The sequence below is a fragment of the Tachyglossus aculeatus genome, chromosome 2 (assembly GCF_015852505.1).
Source record: "Tachyglossus aculeatus isolate mTacAcu1 chromosome 2, mTacAcu1.pri, whole genome shotgun sequence".
Classification (NCBI taxonomy): Eukaryota; Metazoa; Chordata; class Mammalia; order Monotremata; family Tachyglossidae; genus Tachyglossus; species Tachyglossus aculeatus.
The window spans coordinates 60,249,846-60,265,557 of record NC_052067.1 but is presented as its reverse complement, the minus strand read 5'-3'; the positions used below and the strand labels follow the sequence as shown (position 1 = coordinate 60,265,557).

General features: G+C 43.2%; 1 protein-coding gene across 3 annotated transcripts in view; it reads right to left on the bottom strand.

Annotated features, from left to right (window-relative positions):
* CNKSR3 (CNKSR family member 3) overlaps positions 1–15,712 on the bottom strand; it is a 107,414-nt gene that overhangs the window by 22,321 nt on the left and 69,381 nt on the right. For all 3 annotated transcript variants that reach the window (XM_038769062.1, XM_038769071.1, XM_038769079.1), the window contains exons 3-5: positions 9,688–9,890; positions 8,291–8,378; positions 1,582–1,623 (exon numbers count right to left, since the gene is read on the bottom strand). In XM_038769062.1, coding sequence (XP_038624990.1) covers positions 1,582–1,623; positions 8,291–8,378; positions 9,688–9,890 — 333 coding nt within the window. The remainder of the gene's footprint in view (positions 1–1,581; positions 1,624–8,290; positions 8,379–9,687; positions 9,891–15,712) is intronic.

The window sequence follows — 15,712 nt, the reverse complement described above, 5'->3', positions numbered from 1 at the left end:
GAGGATAGAGCTCTAACAAGGGTAATGCTTGCTAGTTGACAATTCCTTGGAATAATCAAGGACACTGTTCTATTTTCTAAAACATATGGCCACTGCTCCAAAAACACCTATCTACTCTCTTAAATGCTTAGTACAGTACTCTGCACATATCACAATCACTGATTGATAAAAACCACTTTAGCTGAACAAGATATATGCTCTATCACCTGCTACCAATGCTTTGCTCATGAAGTTTAAACAAAAATACAGAATGTTTATAAAGTTACAGCATCATTTAAAAATACTTCTCAATGTTCAAATCTGAATGAAAGGAATTGATTAAATGAGGAAATTCCCAACAATGCTTTTTCTTAAAAGGGTAAAAAGGTTAAAAGGAAAAAGGGGTGGGGGTGGGCAGGGGACTATGAACACTTGGGGAAACACTACTTAGCCTCCCTATTTATGGAAAACAATATTTATAGCAATTGCACAGCAAAATTCCTAAACATCAGTAGGAGGAAGTCCTTATCAAAGAATACAGCCTGGTTTTGTCAAAAGGAGGAAGTGATGATGAATAGTTACAAAATATTAAAAAAAAAATATTTCACAGTACATTCCCCCTTGATCCCAAAATGTTTGCCAAGTTTGTTAAGCCAAAGGTTTTCAAGTAAAAGTAGACTGGAAAAAGAACTTCACTCCCTTTAACCAGATCTCTGACATACTCGGGAAGAATTGCATTTGAGCCAGGAGAGTCGATATTTAAAAGTTCTACTATAATCCAGGCGTTGCGTTCTTGAGCTCCATGTTAAAGAAATCTGCCACTCAAGTACTTCCACTTTGCTTGGCAATGCATACATATGCACCACCATCTTTCCAACATGGCTTCAAGTTTTTTTTTTATATGGCATTTCTTAAGCGCTTCCTATATGCCAGGCACTGTTCTAAGTTAATCAGGTTGGACAGAGTCCCTGTTCCACATGGGGCTCACGGTCTCAATCCCCATTTCACAGCGGAGGTAACTGAGGCCCAGGAAAGTTAAAGACTTGCTCAAGGTCACCCAGCAGATAAGTGGCAGAGCCAACATTGGAACCCAGGTACTTCTGACTCCCAGGCCCATGCTCTATTCAGTAGGTCACGCTGCTTCTCGCCGGTCTGATCTCCCAGACAGACCTGCACTGTCAGAAGAACGGTCCCTAATTCTTCCTTTGGATTCTAGCCAAAACACTTAGTGGAAACAGAGATGTTCTAAGAGAACTACTGCTGAGAAAGGCAAACGTTTTGTGCTGCGGAACTCCAGCACAAACTTTCGGCTTGATTTGGGCTAACCACCCTTTCACAATCCTCCAATTCAGCACAAGCTGTAAAATGCCATGTACAATTATCCTCATCATTCCTATTTAATTTTTACATCTACAGCCTTGGACGTAATCAGTAATTCAAAACCATGAGAACAATGAAGTTGGAAAAATTAATTTTTATAGTTTATAATTATAGTTTCTGTATTTATTCAAATATTTTAATTTGAAATTTAATGTGAAATCAGAACATTCACCCTCCTCACCCAAAAAGTATTGGATTGGAACTCTTGAAAAGCACACTTACCACATTTATGACTTTATCTTCCATTTCAGCCACAGTACAATCCTAAAGAAAATGAGAGAAGTGTAGAAAAAGTGAGTTGAGTCAAAAAAAAAATTACATATAGAAATCTTGATTTGGACCTCCCACTGTCCTTCTAAGAACCACTAATGCTACTACTGAAAATGCTATTGCCAAGCACTGTGAAATGAAATGAAATTGTGGTATTTAAGTGCTTACTATGTGCCAGGCACTCTGCTAAGCATAGGGGTAAATACAAATAATCAGATCAAACACAGTCCCTGTGCTACACAGGGTTCATAATCTGAGAAGGAGGAGAGGCATTTTTATCCTCCATTTACACATGACAAGTTAAGTGATTTTTGTAAGCTCACCCAGCAAGCATGTGACAGAGACAGGACTAGAATCCCAGATTCCTGACTCCCCGCTTGCCCCTTCCATGCTGGTGGCCTGACTGGAGACAACACTGGGTTGGAGTATCACTGATTTACCTCAGTAGAGCACTCAATTGATGGTATTTATTGAACACTCACTATGTGCAGAATATTGTACTGTTTGGAAGAGTACAGTAGAGTTAGTAAGACATTCCTTCTCTCAAGGAATGTGTGCAGCCCAGGGAAGGTGACAGATACTAAAATAAATTACAGGTAGAAAGTAGCAAGAGAGTATAAAGATGTTTTCATAAATGTAACCAGGTGAGTGAGGAGTGAATCCCTAAGTGCTTGGGTGATGAAAGTGCTCAAGTGGTCAGTAGAGGAGGCAGCAGAGTGACGGAAATGAGAGATTTAAGTGGGAAAAGTCTCCTGGAGGAGATGAGATTTCATAAAAACTTTGATTTGAAGATGGGAAGAGGGTGGCCTGTAAGATGCAAAGGAGGGGAGAGGTCCAGGCAGGAGGGAGGGTGGAATTAAGAGGTTGGCATAGTGCCTGGAGAGATAAGAATCAGGCACAAATCAGTAGGTTAGCACAGAGGAAGAAAGCATGCAATATAGGGTTTAGTGGGAGAAGAGAATGGATAAGTAGGGGGAGAGATGATGGACCACTTTAAAGCCAACGGTGAGGATCTTCTGCTTGAAGCAGAAAGGAATAGGCAAGCATCGGAGAGATTGAAGGGTCGGGAGGGGAGAGACTCTCCCTCTAATCAATCAACCAATCGTATTTATTGAGCGCTTACTGTGTGCAGAGCACTGTACTAAGCGCTTGGGAAGTACAAGTTGGCAACATATAGAGATAGTCCCTACCCAACAGTGGGCTCACAGTCTAAAAGGGGGAGACAGAGAACAAAACCAAACATACTAACAAAATAAAATAAATAGAATAGATATGTACAAGTAAAATAGAGTAATAAATATGTACAAACATATATACATATAGACAGGTGCTGTGGGGAAGGGAAGGAGGTAAGATGGGGGGATGGAGAGGGGGACGAGGGGGAGAGGAAGGAAGGGGCTCAGTCTGGGAAGGCCTCCTGGAGGAGGTGAGCTCTCAGTAGGGCCTTGAAGGGAGGAAGAGAGCTAGCTTGGCGGATGGGCAGAGGGAGGGCATTCCAGTGACTTTGGGGAGGTCGGACCTGATGGATTTAATTTAATTACTGCCTCTAGGCAGTAAGCTCACAGTGGACAGGGAATGTGTGTATCAGCTCTATTATAATGTACTCTCCCAAACTTAGTACAGTGCTCTGCACACAATTGACTGATGCCCCCAAGCTTCTTGCTGGCTTCTCCAATGCTCTTCATAGGGAAGGCAAAGGAGGTTGGACTACCAGAACTGCAGCCCAGGCAGGTCTCCAGGGACTGGAGGATTCTGGGAAGAACTGATCTCTAACTGGTGGCTCTGCAAACCATGGACCCTACCGAATCCCATCCCCACCCCAACAGGACTCCTCCACCTTTGCTTGGCCTCACTGATGAGAAGCCACACTGCTCTCGGCCATCTCCAAACGCCTGCTCACTACGGGCCTCTGGCTGATACCACATAATAATAATGATAATAATAATGTTGGTATTTGTTAAGTGCTTACTATGTGCCAAGCACTGTTTGAGAAACAGCATGGCCTAGGGGCAAGAGCCCGGGCTTGGGAGTAGGAGGACATGGGCTCTAATCCTGGCTCTGCCACTTGTCTGCTGTTTGACCTTGGGCAATTCACTTCTTTGTGCCTCAGTTACCTCATCTGTAAAACGAGGATTAAGACTGTGAGCCCCATGTAGGACAGGGGCTGTATCCAACCTGATTACCTTGTATCTCCCTTAGTACTTAGAACAGTGCTTGGCACATAGTAAGTGCTTAACAAATACCATAATTATTATTATTACCACATCTACCTTCTCTAGGCAATTCCCTTACCAAGCAAGCAGGAAACCGAAACCCAACAGTAGAGCAATAAAACAGATGGCAAAGACCAAATCACTGGGCAGCAGCTGCCTGGCAACAAGAAGCTGTGAGTTCTGAACTTTCTGATATTCATCTCTTTGAAATAATGAACTCCAGTGGGTGAACCACAGAAGTTTATTTTAGCACCATCCAGATCAAGTCAGACATCGCAAATACTTCGTATGTGAAAGGACCTCAACAGAACATTCATTAAGACACTGCCAAAAGAGTACTCTTAAAGAATGCTACTAATGACAAGGAAAGGAATGGAATGCAAAGCATTATTTACCTAGGCACAAAAGACTTTGAACACTGAATGAACCCAGCTGGCAAGTTACAGAAGTTACCATTGTTCTCTTTCAGAAGAGACCTAACTGAAAATGCTTGCACACACGCTCACTTTGTGCAAAAAGACCAGATGAAAAGTTATGTTGCCACCTTCTGAAGATTGTTCAATCAAAACTTTAAATTACACATCAAAGTAAAGGGAGGGGAAATCAACTAAGGTTGGGTTAAATAGTAGAATGGACTTTTCTTAAGAACTAATGATTATCTTTGGAGAAACTGAGTGTATCTGATACACCTGGACAAAAGTTAGACTGCCAATTCACTCCATCCCAAGTTGAAGTTCCAGTAGGCTCAGTTTCCCCTAACCATTATCTGAGGAAAGAATTTTAGTCTCTCATCTCACAGATGGAATGGCAGCAACTCAGGAAGACTAAGAGATGTGCCAAAAGGAACACTGCTTATTCATGAAAGTCATCTTTCAACTGAAATGAATTTTTCTACCGTGGTGCTTCTTTCTACTCAAGTATTCTTTTTTAGGCCCTTTGAAAATGGAAAGCCTGAACGAGTTTTAGTACACTGGATCTTTTTAAGGAGCAAACTTCTAAAAAGACAGTTCTTCCTGTGTGAGTTGTTTTTGTTACTGAACCATATTGAAAATAATCTTCTATGCAACGTCCACATTACTGGATCCATTCATACTGCATGAGTTTTTGTTAATATACTGATGTTGGGAAAAACTTTTTTTTTCTTTCTTTACACATTCTAAGGTAATCTGCCAAAGCAATTCATCACTTCTATGGCCCACATCACAATTTAAAACACTTTGATCTTCTGATTAAAGCACTATTATGATTAAAGCACTTACTATGCACCAGGCACTCTACTAAGCGCTGAGGTAGACACAAGCTAATCAGGTTGAACACAATCCACGTCCCACATGGGGCTCACAGTCTTAATCCCCACTTTACAGAAGAGGGAACTGAGGCCCAGAGAAGTGAAGTGACTTGCCTAAACGTCTCACAGCAGACAAGTGAGGGGTCCGGATTAGAACCCAGGTCCTTCTGACTGCCCGGTCTGGGCTCTATTCACTAGGCCTCGCTGCTTCTTAGGTTCTTGACCCTCATTCTTAAAGATGAGATCTATAGGAGAATAGATACCTTGATATGGACTACAAGGAGGAGGTCCTCTGAATTTCCCTCCCAATTGGATAGCTCAGAATTCCTACAGTAGAGAAGAAAATACTGGAACCTGGGATCTTTCACCCAGAAAGGGGTCTTCCTAGGAACAGATCAGCAGGTATGCTGACCAAGCAGAGATGACTTGAGAGAAGATTTGTTTACAGTCTTTCACATATCTGTGCATTATCAAACAAGGTCAGACTTACCATAGAAACAAAAGCAGTGATGCATTAATAATTCATTTTTGAACTATTTTATCGGGAATTTGAATGAAGCAGGTTCTAAGTCAATACAGGGAGCTCCAATAGCATGCTTTTTCAGTGGGGCTGTTAAATTATAATGCCAGTTTTTCTTTTAGCATTCTCTTACTAAAACCTTTAGCTGGGCTTACTTCCTTTCCACTCCTCTTTAAGTATATTGACTGACTTGAATAGTGTCATTAAAGCCCATTTCAATTGAGCTTTGGATAATGACAGATCTCATATGCAAGCACTAAGTGCCATTTTGCTAACTAGTCTCTAATATGTAACACTTCTCAATCTTATTCAAAAATCCCATGACATACATATTTACATTGCTTTTTGATCATGCATGATTGTCTATCATTTTTGAAAATATACTTATATTGTTTCAGTCATTTTTTTTCATCTTGGGAATGCACTCATACACTTTACATTATTTCCATTGGGAAACTAAACTTCTTTAGTACTGTTTCATTTGACATTAATGGCATGGAGCCAATTAAGAGCACTACGGAGTACAGATGTAATGTACTCCTGGTTTACACTGAGTGAACAACCAATTCTGCTCATTGAAATCACTGAGTGAAAAAATAAATGTGAACCACAAAAGCACTTTACTGGATTTAGCTGAGGAAAATACATAGGTCAAAAGGCCTATGGAAGAGTTATTAAATATAAAAACTACAGGATAATTTATACTGAAATCCTAATTGGATGAAATTAGAAATCCAACCTACCCCTTGGAGAGGACCCTGAAGGCAGAAATGAAAGCAGCCTTCATTAGACAATACTTTAGTCTGTAAGCATACTACATTCCCCAGGGTCAGGTCAGTGGAAAGTTCAAAAGCACTAATTTTTTATGGCATTTGTTAAGCACCTACTGCGTGCCAGGCCCTGTACTGGGGTAGATTCAATATAATCAGATGGGACATAGTCCTTGTCTCATATGGGCCTCACAGTTTAAGTGAAAGAAGGAGGATTTACTCTCCATTTTACACATGTGGTTAACTGAGGCTCAGAAAAGTTAAGTGAGTTCTCAATTGCTAATAGCAAGCAACTCCTGACTGCATATGGAGAATTCAAGGAGACCCAAATGAATTAAGTATATCATCCCCTTATCTGACAAGGGCAATTCTGCTAACTCTGCCATAAAGCAGGAAGCCTTGGTAAGGGTAAATATCAACCTAATAAAGAAGCAGGGGAAAGAGAAGCACTCTTTACTTCCCACTCCCTCCTCAAGTTCTCACCCCTGCAAATTTCTCAAGCAATACTTTACATCGTTCCATCCTAAAAACCTGGAAACTCAAGTGTCCCTCTCTAATTCCCCAGACACAAGCCTCGAAAAATAAAATCCAGAAACTGAAATCCACACTGAAAAGGGCTGCCTGAACCAAATTATCCACTCACCTTTGCTCTATGGGACACTCAAGTACAAGCTTAGTTAATATTTAGCAAAAGGTTTTACAAGCCAACTGGAACAAAAATAAATGATGGTAGCAAGCTAAGGTTTCAGATATGTGAAGGTGATAGAGTCAGGTGGGGCAACTTACCTGCTATAATCTTGTGGGTGTTTTTTAAAAGAGGTAGGATTAACTTGCTTTCGTAATTTATAGACAAAAATGCCTTTAAATGTCAAGGTCGAATGACTATATTATTAACCCAGCATATGTGGCATTGGTCTGTTTTTTGGGTTTGGGGTTTTTTTTTTTTTTTTTGTCAAAAGCCTTCTTAGATGCTCTCTAATCACGGAGTTCCCTAAAGAGTTTAAGTAAATACATGGCTTTAAAAGCAACTGAATGCATTAGGCCTTTAGGAACCTGCAGAAAGTGAGCCTCTCAGTAGCAGAAAGCCGGGTTTACAAGATCAAAACATGGTTTCCATCTTCCAGAAACCAGCTGGCAGAGTCTAGAAGCACCACAATCTGAGGGACAAGTTTCCCTTTGCAGGTCATTCCTTGAGAAGCAGCATGATGTACTGGATAGAGCACAGGCCTGGGAGTCAGAAGGTGATGGGTTCTAAACCCAGCTTCGCCACTTGTCTGCTGTGTAACCTTGGGCAAGTCACTTTACATCTCTGAGCCTCAGTTACTTCACCTGTAAAATGGGGATTGACACTGTGTCCAACCTGATTTGCTTGTAACTACGCCAGCACTTAGTACAGAGCCTGGCACATAGTAAACACGTAATAAATACCATAATCATTATTACTATTATTTACCTTCACTGGGTCAACTGAGGACCAGTTTGGCCCTAGTGGAAAGGATACAGACCTGTGAGTCAGGGGACCGGGGTTTTAATCTTGGCTCTGCCACCAGCCAGCTGAGTGAACTTGGGCAAGTTACTTAACTTTGTGCCTCAGTTTCCTCATCTGTAAAACTGGAATTGAATGTCTGTTCACTGCCCCCCTCACCTCCTACTCTTTAGAATGTGAGCCCCACAGGTACTGTGTCTGATCTGATATCATATTTATCCCAGTGTTTAGTACAATGCACATCACATAGTAAACACTTAAATACCCCAAGTGAACTATTTATTGCATGTTTTAAAATGCACTTTTTTTTCCATTGGTCAAGGTATGGGTGTTTTGATCGAATTAGCAAACCTATGAGGAGAAAAGAAAAAAAAAAAAACTGACCTTCTGAACCGTAGTTGTCAAGTCCAAGCAGAGCTGGATGATTTTGTTCTTTGTAACAGAGAAGTCAGTGATCCCCGTGAACGGAGTCCTAGAAAGAGAGAAACATTCCTTAAGACAAAGAACCAATTGGGCTACTAGCAATGCAGACACTGTGTACGGAAGTTTACACTATCCAGGGTCAGTTGGTTACAGCAAACCTTTGTTGCTGCAGAATGGTTTTCTATCAACTATCACAGCAAAATCATAGCGGAACAGTAACACTCAATCAATCCTATTTACTGAACATGTGCAGAGAATTATACTAAGCAGTTGGGAGAGAACAGTCTAACACATTTGGCAGTCATGTTCCCTGACCACGAGGAGTTTGCACTCTAAAGGAAACAATAGTATTTATCTAACACTTATTAGGCACACTACTAGACACTAGGGAGAGTAAAATAGAGTTAGTAGACATTCTCTCAAGGAGCTTAGAGTTTAGTGGGGGTGACAGGCACTATATTAAATTACAGATAGGAAGAAGTAAATGAGTAAGACCTGTACATAAGGGCTGCAGAGGTTGTGAATACAACAAATTATGGGGTGCAAATGTGCTGACATGGGAGTTTAATGGAGAGATTAAAAGTTAATCAGGGAACACAGGCTTATAGATCTATGGGAAGAATACCTTTTGGGTCAGGAAGATTGCACCTAGGCAGTGAGATTGGATATGTGCAATCATAAAATTACTAGCAGTAAGCACTCCATACGATTGAATGAATACAACAGGAGGCATGGTGGCAACTACATCAGTACTCAGTTGCAGCAAAGTGAAATCACTTTCACTGTTCTCCAAGAGAAAGCCTGAAACTGCCCCTCCCTTTAACCGTTTATGGTATTTGTTAAGCGCTTACTATTACTATGTGCCAAGCACTGTTCTAAGCCCTGGGGTAGATGTTGACACCTGTCCATATGTTTTGTTTTGTTGTCTGTTTCCCCCTTCTAAACTGTAAGCCCGTTGTTGGGCAGGGACTGTCTCCATATGTTGACGACTTGTACTTCTCAAATGCTTACTACAGTGCTCTGCACGCATTAAGCGCTCAATAAGTACGACAATGAATGAATGAGGCTCACAGTTTACAGATGAGGTAACCAAGGCACAGAGAAGTGAAGAGATTTGCCCAAGGTCACAGCAGACAAGTGGTGGAGCCGGAATTTGAACCCAAGTCCTCTGACTCCCAAACTTGCCACTAGGCCATGCTGCCTTTTCTTTCCAAAGATAATCTGAAAGCTGGTAAGGACCCTTAATTTCCTAGGCAGAGGTTGAAAACCAAGAGTTCATTTTCCCTGGGGAAAAAAGTCACCATGTAGGCGCCTATCTCTATTTAATAGACAAATCAAGGGAGGCCATGTCAACTTACCTGTCCAGCCAGGCAAGTAATGCCTTAGCAGCCCCAATGAGCTCCACGACAGATGTCAGAAATTCGTTGGGAGGCTTTCGGGATGAGTTCCCGTCGTAAACAGAACTTTTCCTTCGGCTGCTGATGTAGTTCTGTAAGTTGTTGGAACAGGCCCTCAGTTTCAGAACTAAGTTCTTCATATTGTCCGTCTCAAGACCGTAGTTCTGGGAGGGAAGGAATGTGAAAATTAATGGACAAATTCATGAGCTAATCTCCCTGTAACTACTTTGAAACTGATCCGTTAGTCACAGGCATTCATTTGGGTTTTTTTTTTAATCGTATTTCTTTAGCACTTCCTATGTACCACACACTTTATTAAGCACTGGGGTAAGATACAAGATAATCAGATTGATCCTCCCTACACACACACACACACACACACACACACACACACACACTCTCTCTCTCTCTCTCTCTCTCCCCCCCACCCCAAAACTCCCCTACACACAACCCTCCTCCCCTGATGCTTTGGAATTATATTATATTGTATTATACTCTCCCCCGCACTTAGTACAGTGCTCAGCATACAGTAAGCACTCAAATACAATTGAGTGAATGAATGAAAGTGGAGAAGCAAAAATTAGAACTCAAGGTCTCCGACTCCCAAGCTTATGGTCTTTCCACTAGGTCACATTGCTTTATTCAGGCCCTCAAGTACTGCAGACATCTACTTTTGTCTGGAGAGAATGTTGACCTCCAAGATCACTGCTGCCATTGTCATCAGCTGGCTTATTGTTAGAACACCAACTGCCTCAAACTTCCACAATGCATTCCCCAGTTAGGTATTTGGAAGCACTGACCATGAGACAATTTTGTTCTTCCTCTCTCAATACCTGGGCTCATATTTGGGCAATAGCACTCAGAGTAATTTCTCATTGAAAGGGATTTGCTAATTCAAAAATGAGGGCATCTTTTACTGTCCTCTATTATTACTAAGTGCCATCGAGTCGTTTCTGATTCATAGCGACTCCATGGATATACTTTCTCCAGAACGTTCAGTACACTGCCATAATCCACAACCTTTCTTATGGTTCTTCCATTATCATTGTTATGGTCTCTATCCATCTAGCTGCTGGTCTGCCTCCTCCACATTTTCCCTGGACTTCAGAGGTCTGGATAGACCAATTTCCATTGATTCAGACTGCCTTACGTAGCCAGGTAAATTTGTGTTAAGCCAAGGCAATAAGAGAGGCTATCGGGATAACACTAGAGACTGAGAAGGGCTGCTGCCTTGGATTCACACCCTGCAAGTGTTAAAGGTAAAATGCAAGTGGCTAAAGACAATTTTCTAGTAACGTCAAAACGCACCTGCATCCTGTAGTGTCATTTCCTACATAGCCTTGGAAAGATAATAAATAAAAGGACAGACTTGTGTTCCAGGTTTTATAAGGTTCATGAAATCATTGACTCATGATCCTCCCTTCTCTCTCACAAACACACACACAGTTTATGGGAGAGAGGAATGTATTGCTTCTTTCACTCATGTTCACTCTCAGCTACAGACATGAAAAACAACATCCTTGGTAATTAATTAGTGAAAAGTAGGGGATTAATGCTGAAACCATGAAATTTCCTTTCCAACTCCTTCAGGACCACACACTTTCATGTGCAGAAGTCCTGTTCCTGAAAGAACGGAGGATATGCTTAAGTTCCTACTGATCATATGCAAGGAACTATATTTTTTACTACCCTTTAAGGTTTTTTTTGTCTGATGGGTCCACAATGCTTGCCATAAGAGGTGGTGTGGCCTAGTATATAGAGCACTGGGTTCTAATCCTACCTCTGCCACCTCTCTGCTGTGTGACTTTGGGAAAGTCACAATTTCTCTTTGCCTCAGTTAACTGATCCATAAAATGGGCATTAAGACTGTGAGGTCCATCTGGGACATGGCCTGTGTCCAACCTGATTACTATGTACCCCAGTGCACAGTACAGTAACTGGCACATAGTAAGTGCTTAACAAATACCATTAAGAAGGAAAAAAAAAAGTAAGCTCTTTACAAATGAAAACAAAAAAACACACTACCAAGAAGTAAATCAATAGATTCCTTCTATCCTTCCACCTCTTTTTCATTTTCAATCAATCAGTATTTTTATTGAGCACTTACTATGTGCAGAGCACTGAATCAACTGGGAGAGTTCAATGGAATAGTCAGAGACATGCTAACCCCAAAGAGCTTCCAGTATAGCAGGGAAAACAGACATTAAACTACGTGACAGGTTGTAAAAACATGTACATAAAAGTGTTCAGAGGGTACTGGCTCCAGGACCGGGGAGACGCAGAAAGAAGTGAAAATATGATGAGGAGATGACATTGGTCAGGGAAGGCTTCCTTTATGGGCAGGGAATGTGTCTGTTTGCTGTTGTATTGTACTCTCCCAAGCGCTTAGTACAGTGGTCTCCACAGTTTAAGTGTTCAATAAATACAATCAAATGAATGAATTCAGTCGTATTTATTGAGCACTTACTGTGTGCAGAGCACTGTAACAAGCACTTGGGAAGTACAAGTTGGCAACATATAGAGACGGCCCCTACTCAACAACGGGCTCACAGTCTAGAAGGGGGAGACAGACAACAAAACAAAACATGTGGACAGGTGTGAAGTCGTCAGAACAAATAGAATTAAATCTAAATGCACATCATTAACAAAATAAATACAATAGTGAATATTACAAGTAAAATAGAGAAATAAATCTGTACAAACCTATATACAGGTGCTGTGGGAAGGGGAAGGAGGTAGGACGGGGGGATGAGGAGGAGGAGAGGAAAAAGGGGGCTCAGTCTGGGAAGGCCTCTTGGAGGAGGTGAGCTCTCAATAGGGCTTTGAAGGGAGGAAGAGAGCTAGCTTATAGGATGTGTGGACAGAGGGCATTCCAGGCCAGGGGGAGGACGTGGCCAGGGGTTAACAGGAGAGAATGAGGTACAGTGAGGAGGTTAGCGGCAGAGGAGCGGAGGGTGCGGGCTGGGCTGTAGAAGGAGAAAAGGGAGGTGAGGTAGGAGGGGGCGAGGTGATGGAGAGCTTTGAAGCTGAGAGGGAGGAGTTTTTGCTTGACGCGAAGGTTGACAGGCAGCCACTGGAGATTTTTGAGGAGGGGGGTAACACGCCCAGAGAGTTTCTGCACAAAGATGATCCGGGCAGCAGCGTGAAGTATAGACTGAAGTGGGGAAAGACAGGAGGATGGGAGATCAGAGAGGAGGCTGATGCAGTAATCCAGTCGGGATAGGATGAGAGATTGAACCAGCAAGGTAGCGGTTTGGATGGAGAGGAAAGGGAAGATCTTGGCAATGTAGCGGAGGTGAGATCGGCAGGTTTTGGTGATGGATTGGATGTGAGGGGTAAATGAGAGAGCAGAGTCGAGGATGACACCAAGGTTGCGAGCTTGTGAGACGGGAAGGATGGTAGTGCTGTCTACAGTGACAGGAAAGTCAGGGAGAGGGCAGGGTTTGGGAGGGAAAATAAGGAGTTCAGTCTCGGACATAATGAGTTTTAGATGGTGGGCAGACATCCAGATGGAGATCTCCTGAAGGCAGGAGGAGACACGAGCCTGAAGGGAAGGAGAGAGAGCAGGGGTAGAGATGTAGATTTGGGTGTCATCAGCACAGACATGACAGTTGAAACCGTGGGACCAAATGAGTTCACCAAGGGAGTGAGTGTAGATAGAGAACAGAAGGGAACAAAGAACTGACCCTTGAGGAACCCCTACAGTAAGGAGATGGGAGGGGGAGGAGGAGCCTGCAAAGGAGACTGAGAATGAATGGCTGGAGAGATAAGAGGAGAACCAGGAGAGGATGGAGTCTGTAAAGCCAAGGTCGGATAGTGTGTTGAGGAGAAGGGGGTGGTCCACAGTGTCAAAGGCAGCTGAGAGGTCGAGGAGGATTAGGATAGAGTAGGAGCTGCTGGATTTGGCAAGAAGGAGGTCACTGGTGACCTTTGAGAGGGCAGTTTCGGTGGAGTGTAGGGGATGGAAGCCAGATTGGAGGGGGTCAAGGAGAGAGTTGGCGTTGAGGAATTCGAGGCAGCGGGTCTGATGACTCGTTCTAGGAGTTTGGAAAGGAATGGTAGGAGGGAAATAGGGCGATAACTAGAAGGGGAGGTGGGGTCAAGAGAGGGGTTTTTTTAGGATGGGGGAGACGTGGACATGTTTGAAGGCAGAGGGGAAGGAACCAGTGGAGAGTGAGCAGTTGAAGATGGAAGTTAAGAAGGGGAGGAGGGAAGGGGCAAGAGATTTCATAAGATGAGAGGGAATGGGGTAGGAAGCACAGGTGGCCGGAGTAGCACTTGAGAGGAGGGAGGAAATCTCATCTGAGGATACCGCTGGGAAGGATAGGAGTAGCGGAGAGGGTTGAGAGTGTGGGAGTTGGAGAAGGGGGAGTGGTTTTAGTATGGCTTTGAAGATTTGGGGCGGGGGGGGGGGGTCCTGTTGGATGTGAAGGGGTGGGAGTTCCAGGCAGGAGGAAGGGATGAGCAAGGGGCTGGCAGCAAGAATGAAATGAGAGAGGCACCATGAGTAGGCTGGAGCAAAGTGTGGGGGCTGGGGTGTAGTAGAAGAACTGCTGCTTCCCCCCAAGCCCCAAGGCCAAAAAAATCTTTGAGGGCAGGGATCAGGTCTACCAAATCTACTGTACTGCATTCTCCCAAGAGCATGGTACACTCCTCTGCACCCAACAAGTGCTCAATACCTATGATTGATCAATACGCAGCCCATGCAAATGCACCTTGTTTAATGGCCATTTGTGCCAGTGAGAATCCAGAAAAGTGGATGAGCAAATGAAGGAATTGTTCACGTAAACCATCTCTGTACAACAAGAAGCCATTTTGGAAGGAAGGTGTAAGCAAGGGTGCTCAATGACACAGGGTGTAGCAATAAGTGAACACAATCTATGCCTATGTGTGCTGATGCCAATCTTAATCGGTGAGTTTAATCCTGGTGGGTGACCAGTCAGTCAGTCAATCATATTTATTGAGCACTTACTGTGTGCAGAGTACTGTACTAAGTGCTTGGGAGAGTACAATATAACAATAAACAGACACATTCCCTGCCCACAACAAGCTTGCAGGATAGAGAGGGAGACAGACATTAATATAAATAAACCATAGATAGATACATAAGTGCTGTGGGGCTGGGCAGGGAGATAAATAAAGGGAGGAAATCAGTGCAATGCAGAAAGGAGTGGGAGAAGAGGAATGGAGGATTTGGGGAAATTCTCTTGGGGAAGATGTGCTTTCAATAAGGCTTTGAAGGTGGGGGAGGGGGGCGTAATTGTCTATTGAATTTGAGGAGGGAGGGCAGTCCAGGACAGAGGGAGAACATGGGCGAGTGGTCAGCAGTGAGATAGAAGAGATCGAGGTACAGTGAGTACGTTGGCATTACAGGAGTGATATGGGTAGGCTGGGTTGTAGTACGAGAGTAGCGAGGTGAGGTAGGAGGGGGTTAAGTGATTGAGTGCTACATAGCCTGCAGACTATTATTCTGGTCTCCAAGTCACCCTCAGGAACTTTACAGCCAACATGGAGGGCCACCGGTGGGATTACTGCAGGTTTACGCCTCTGGGTCTCTGCCAACCATTACAAAGGCTACAGTAACCTGTAGGATGAGAAAGACATTGCCTGTCCTCTCAGACATCGGACAAACACATGACACAACATGTGTTACACTGGGCACAACAAAACACTGACATCACACACATTTTGCAGAAATCCACCTGATCGTACAGCGCATTTCCCTCCTGGACCAAGGGACAACCTATAACCTTCCTCCGCTTACTCCACAGTCAATGTGTTCCTCTCCTGGGTCCCTCTAAACATAAGTGCCACGGAATCTAGTTGTTGGAGACCAGGTGGAGGGAGACTGCACTCTTAAAATAAAGATATGAAACCAAAAGGTGCCAGTGCCACACCAGGGGCAGGGAGCAGGCCAGCTGAAAAGCAGACCAACTGGAATAATAATAATAGTGCTTTTTGTTAAGCACTTACTATGTGCCAGGCA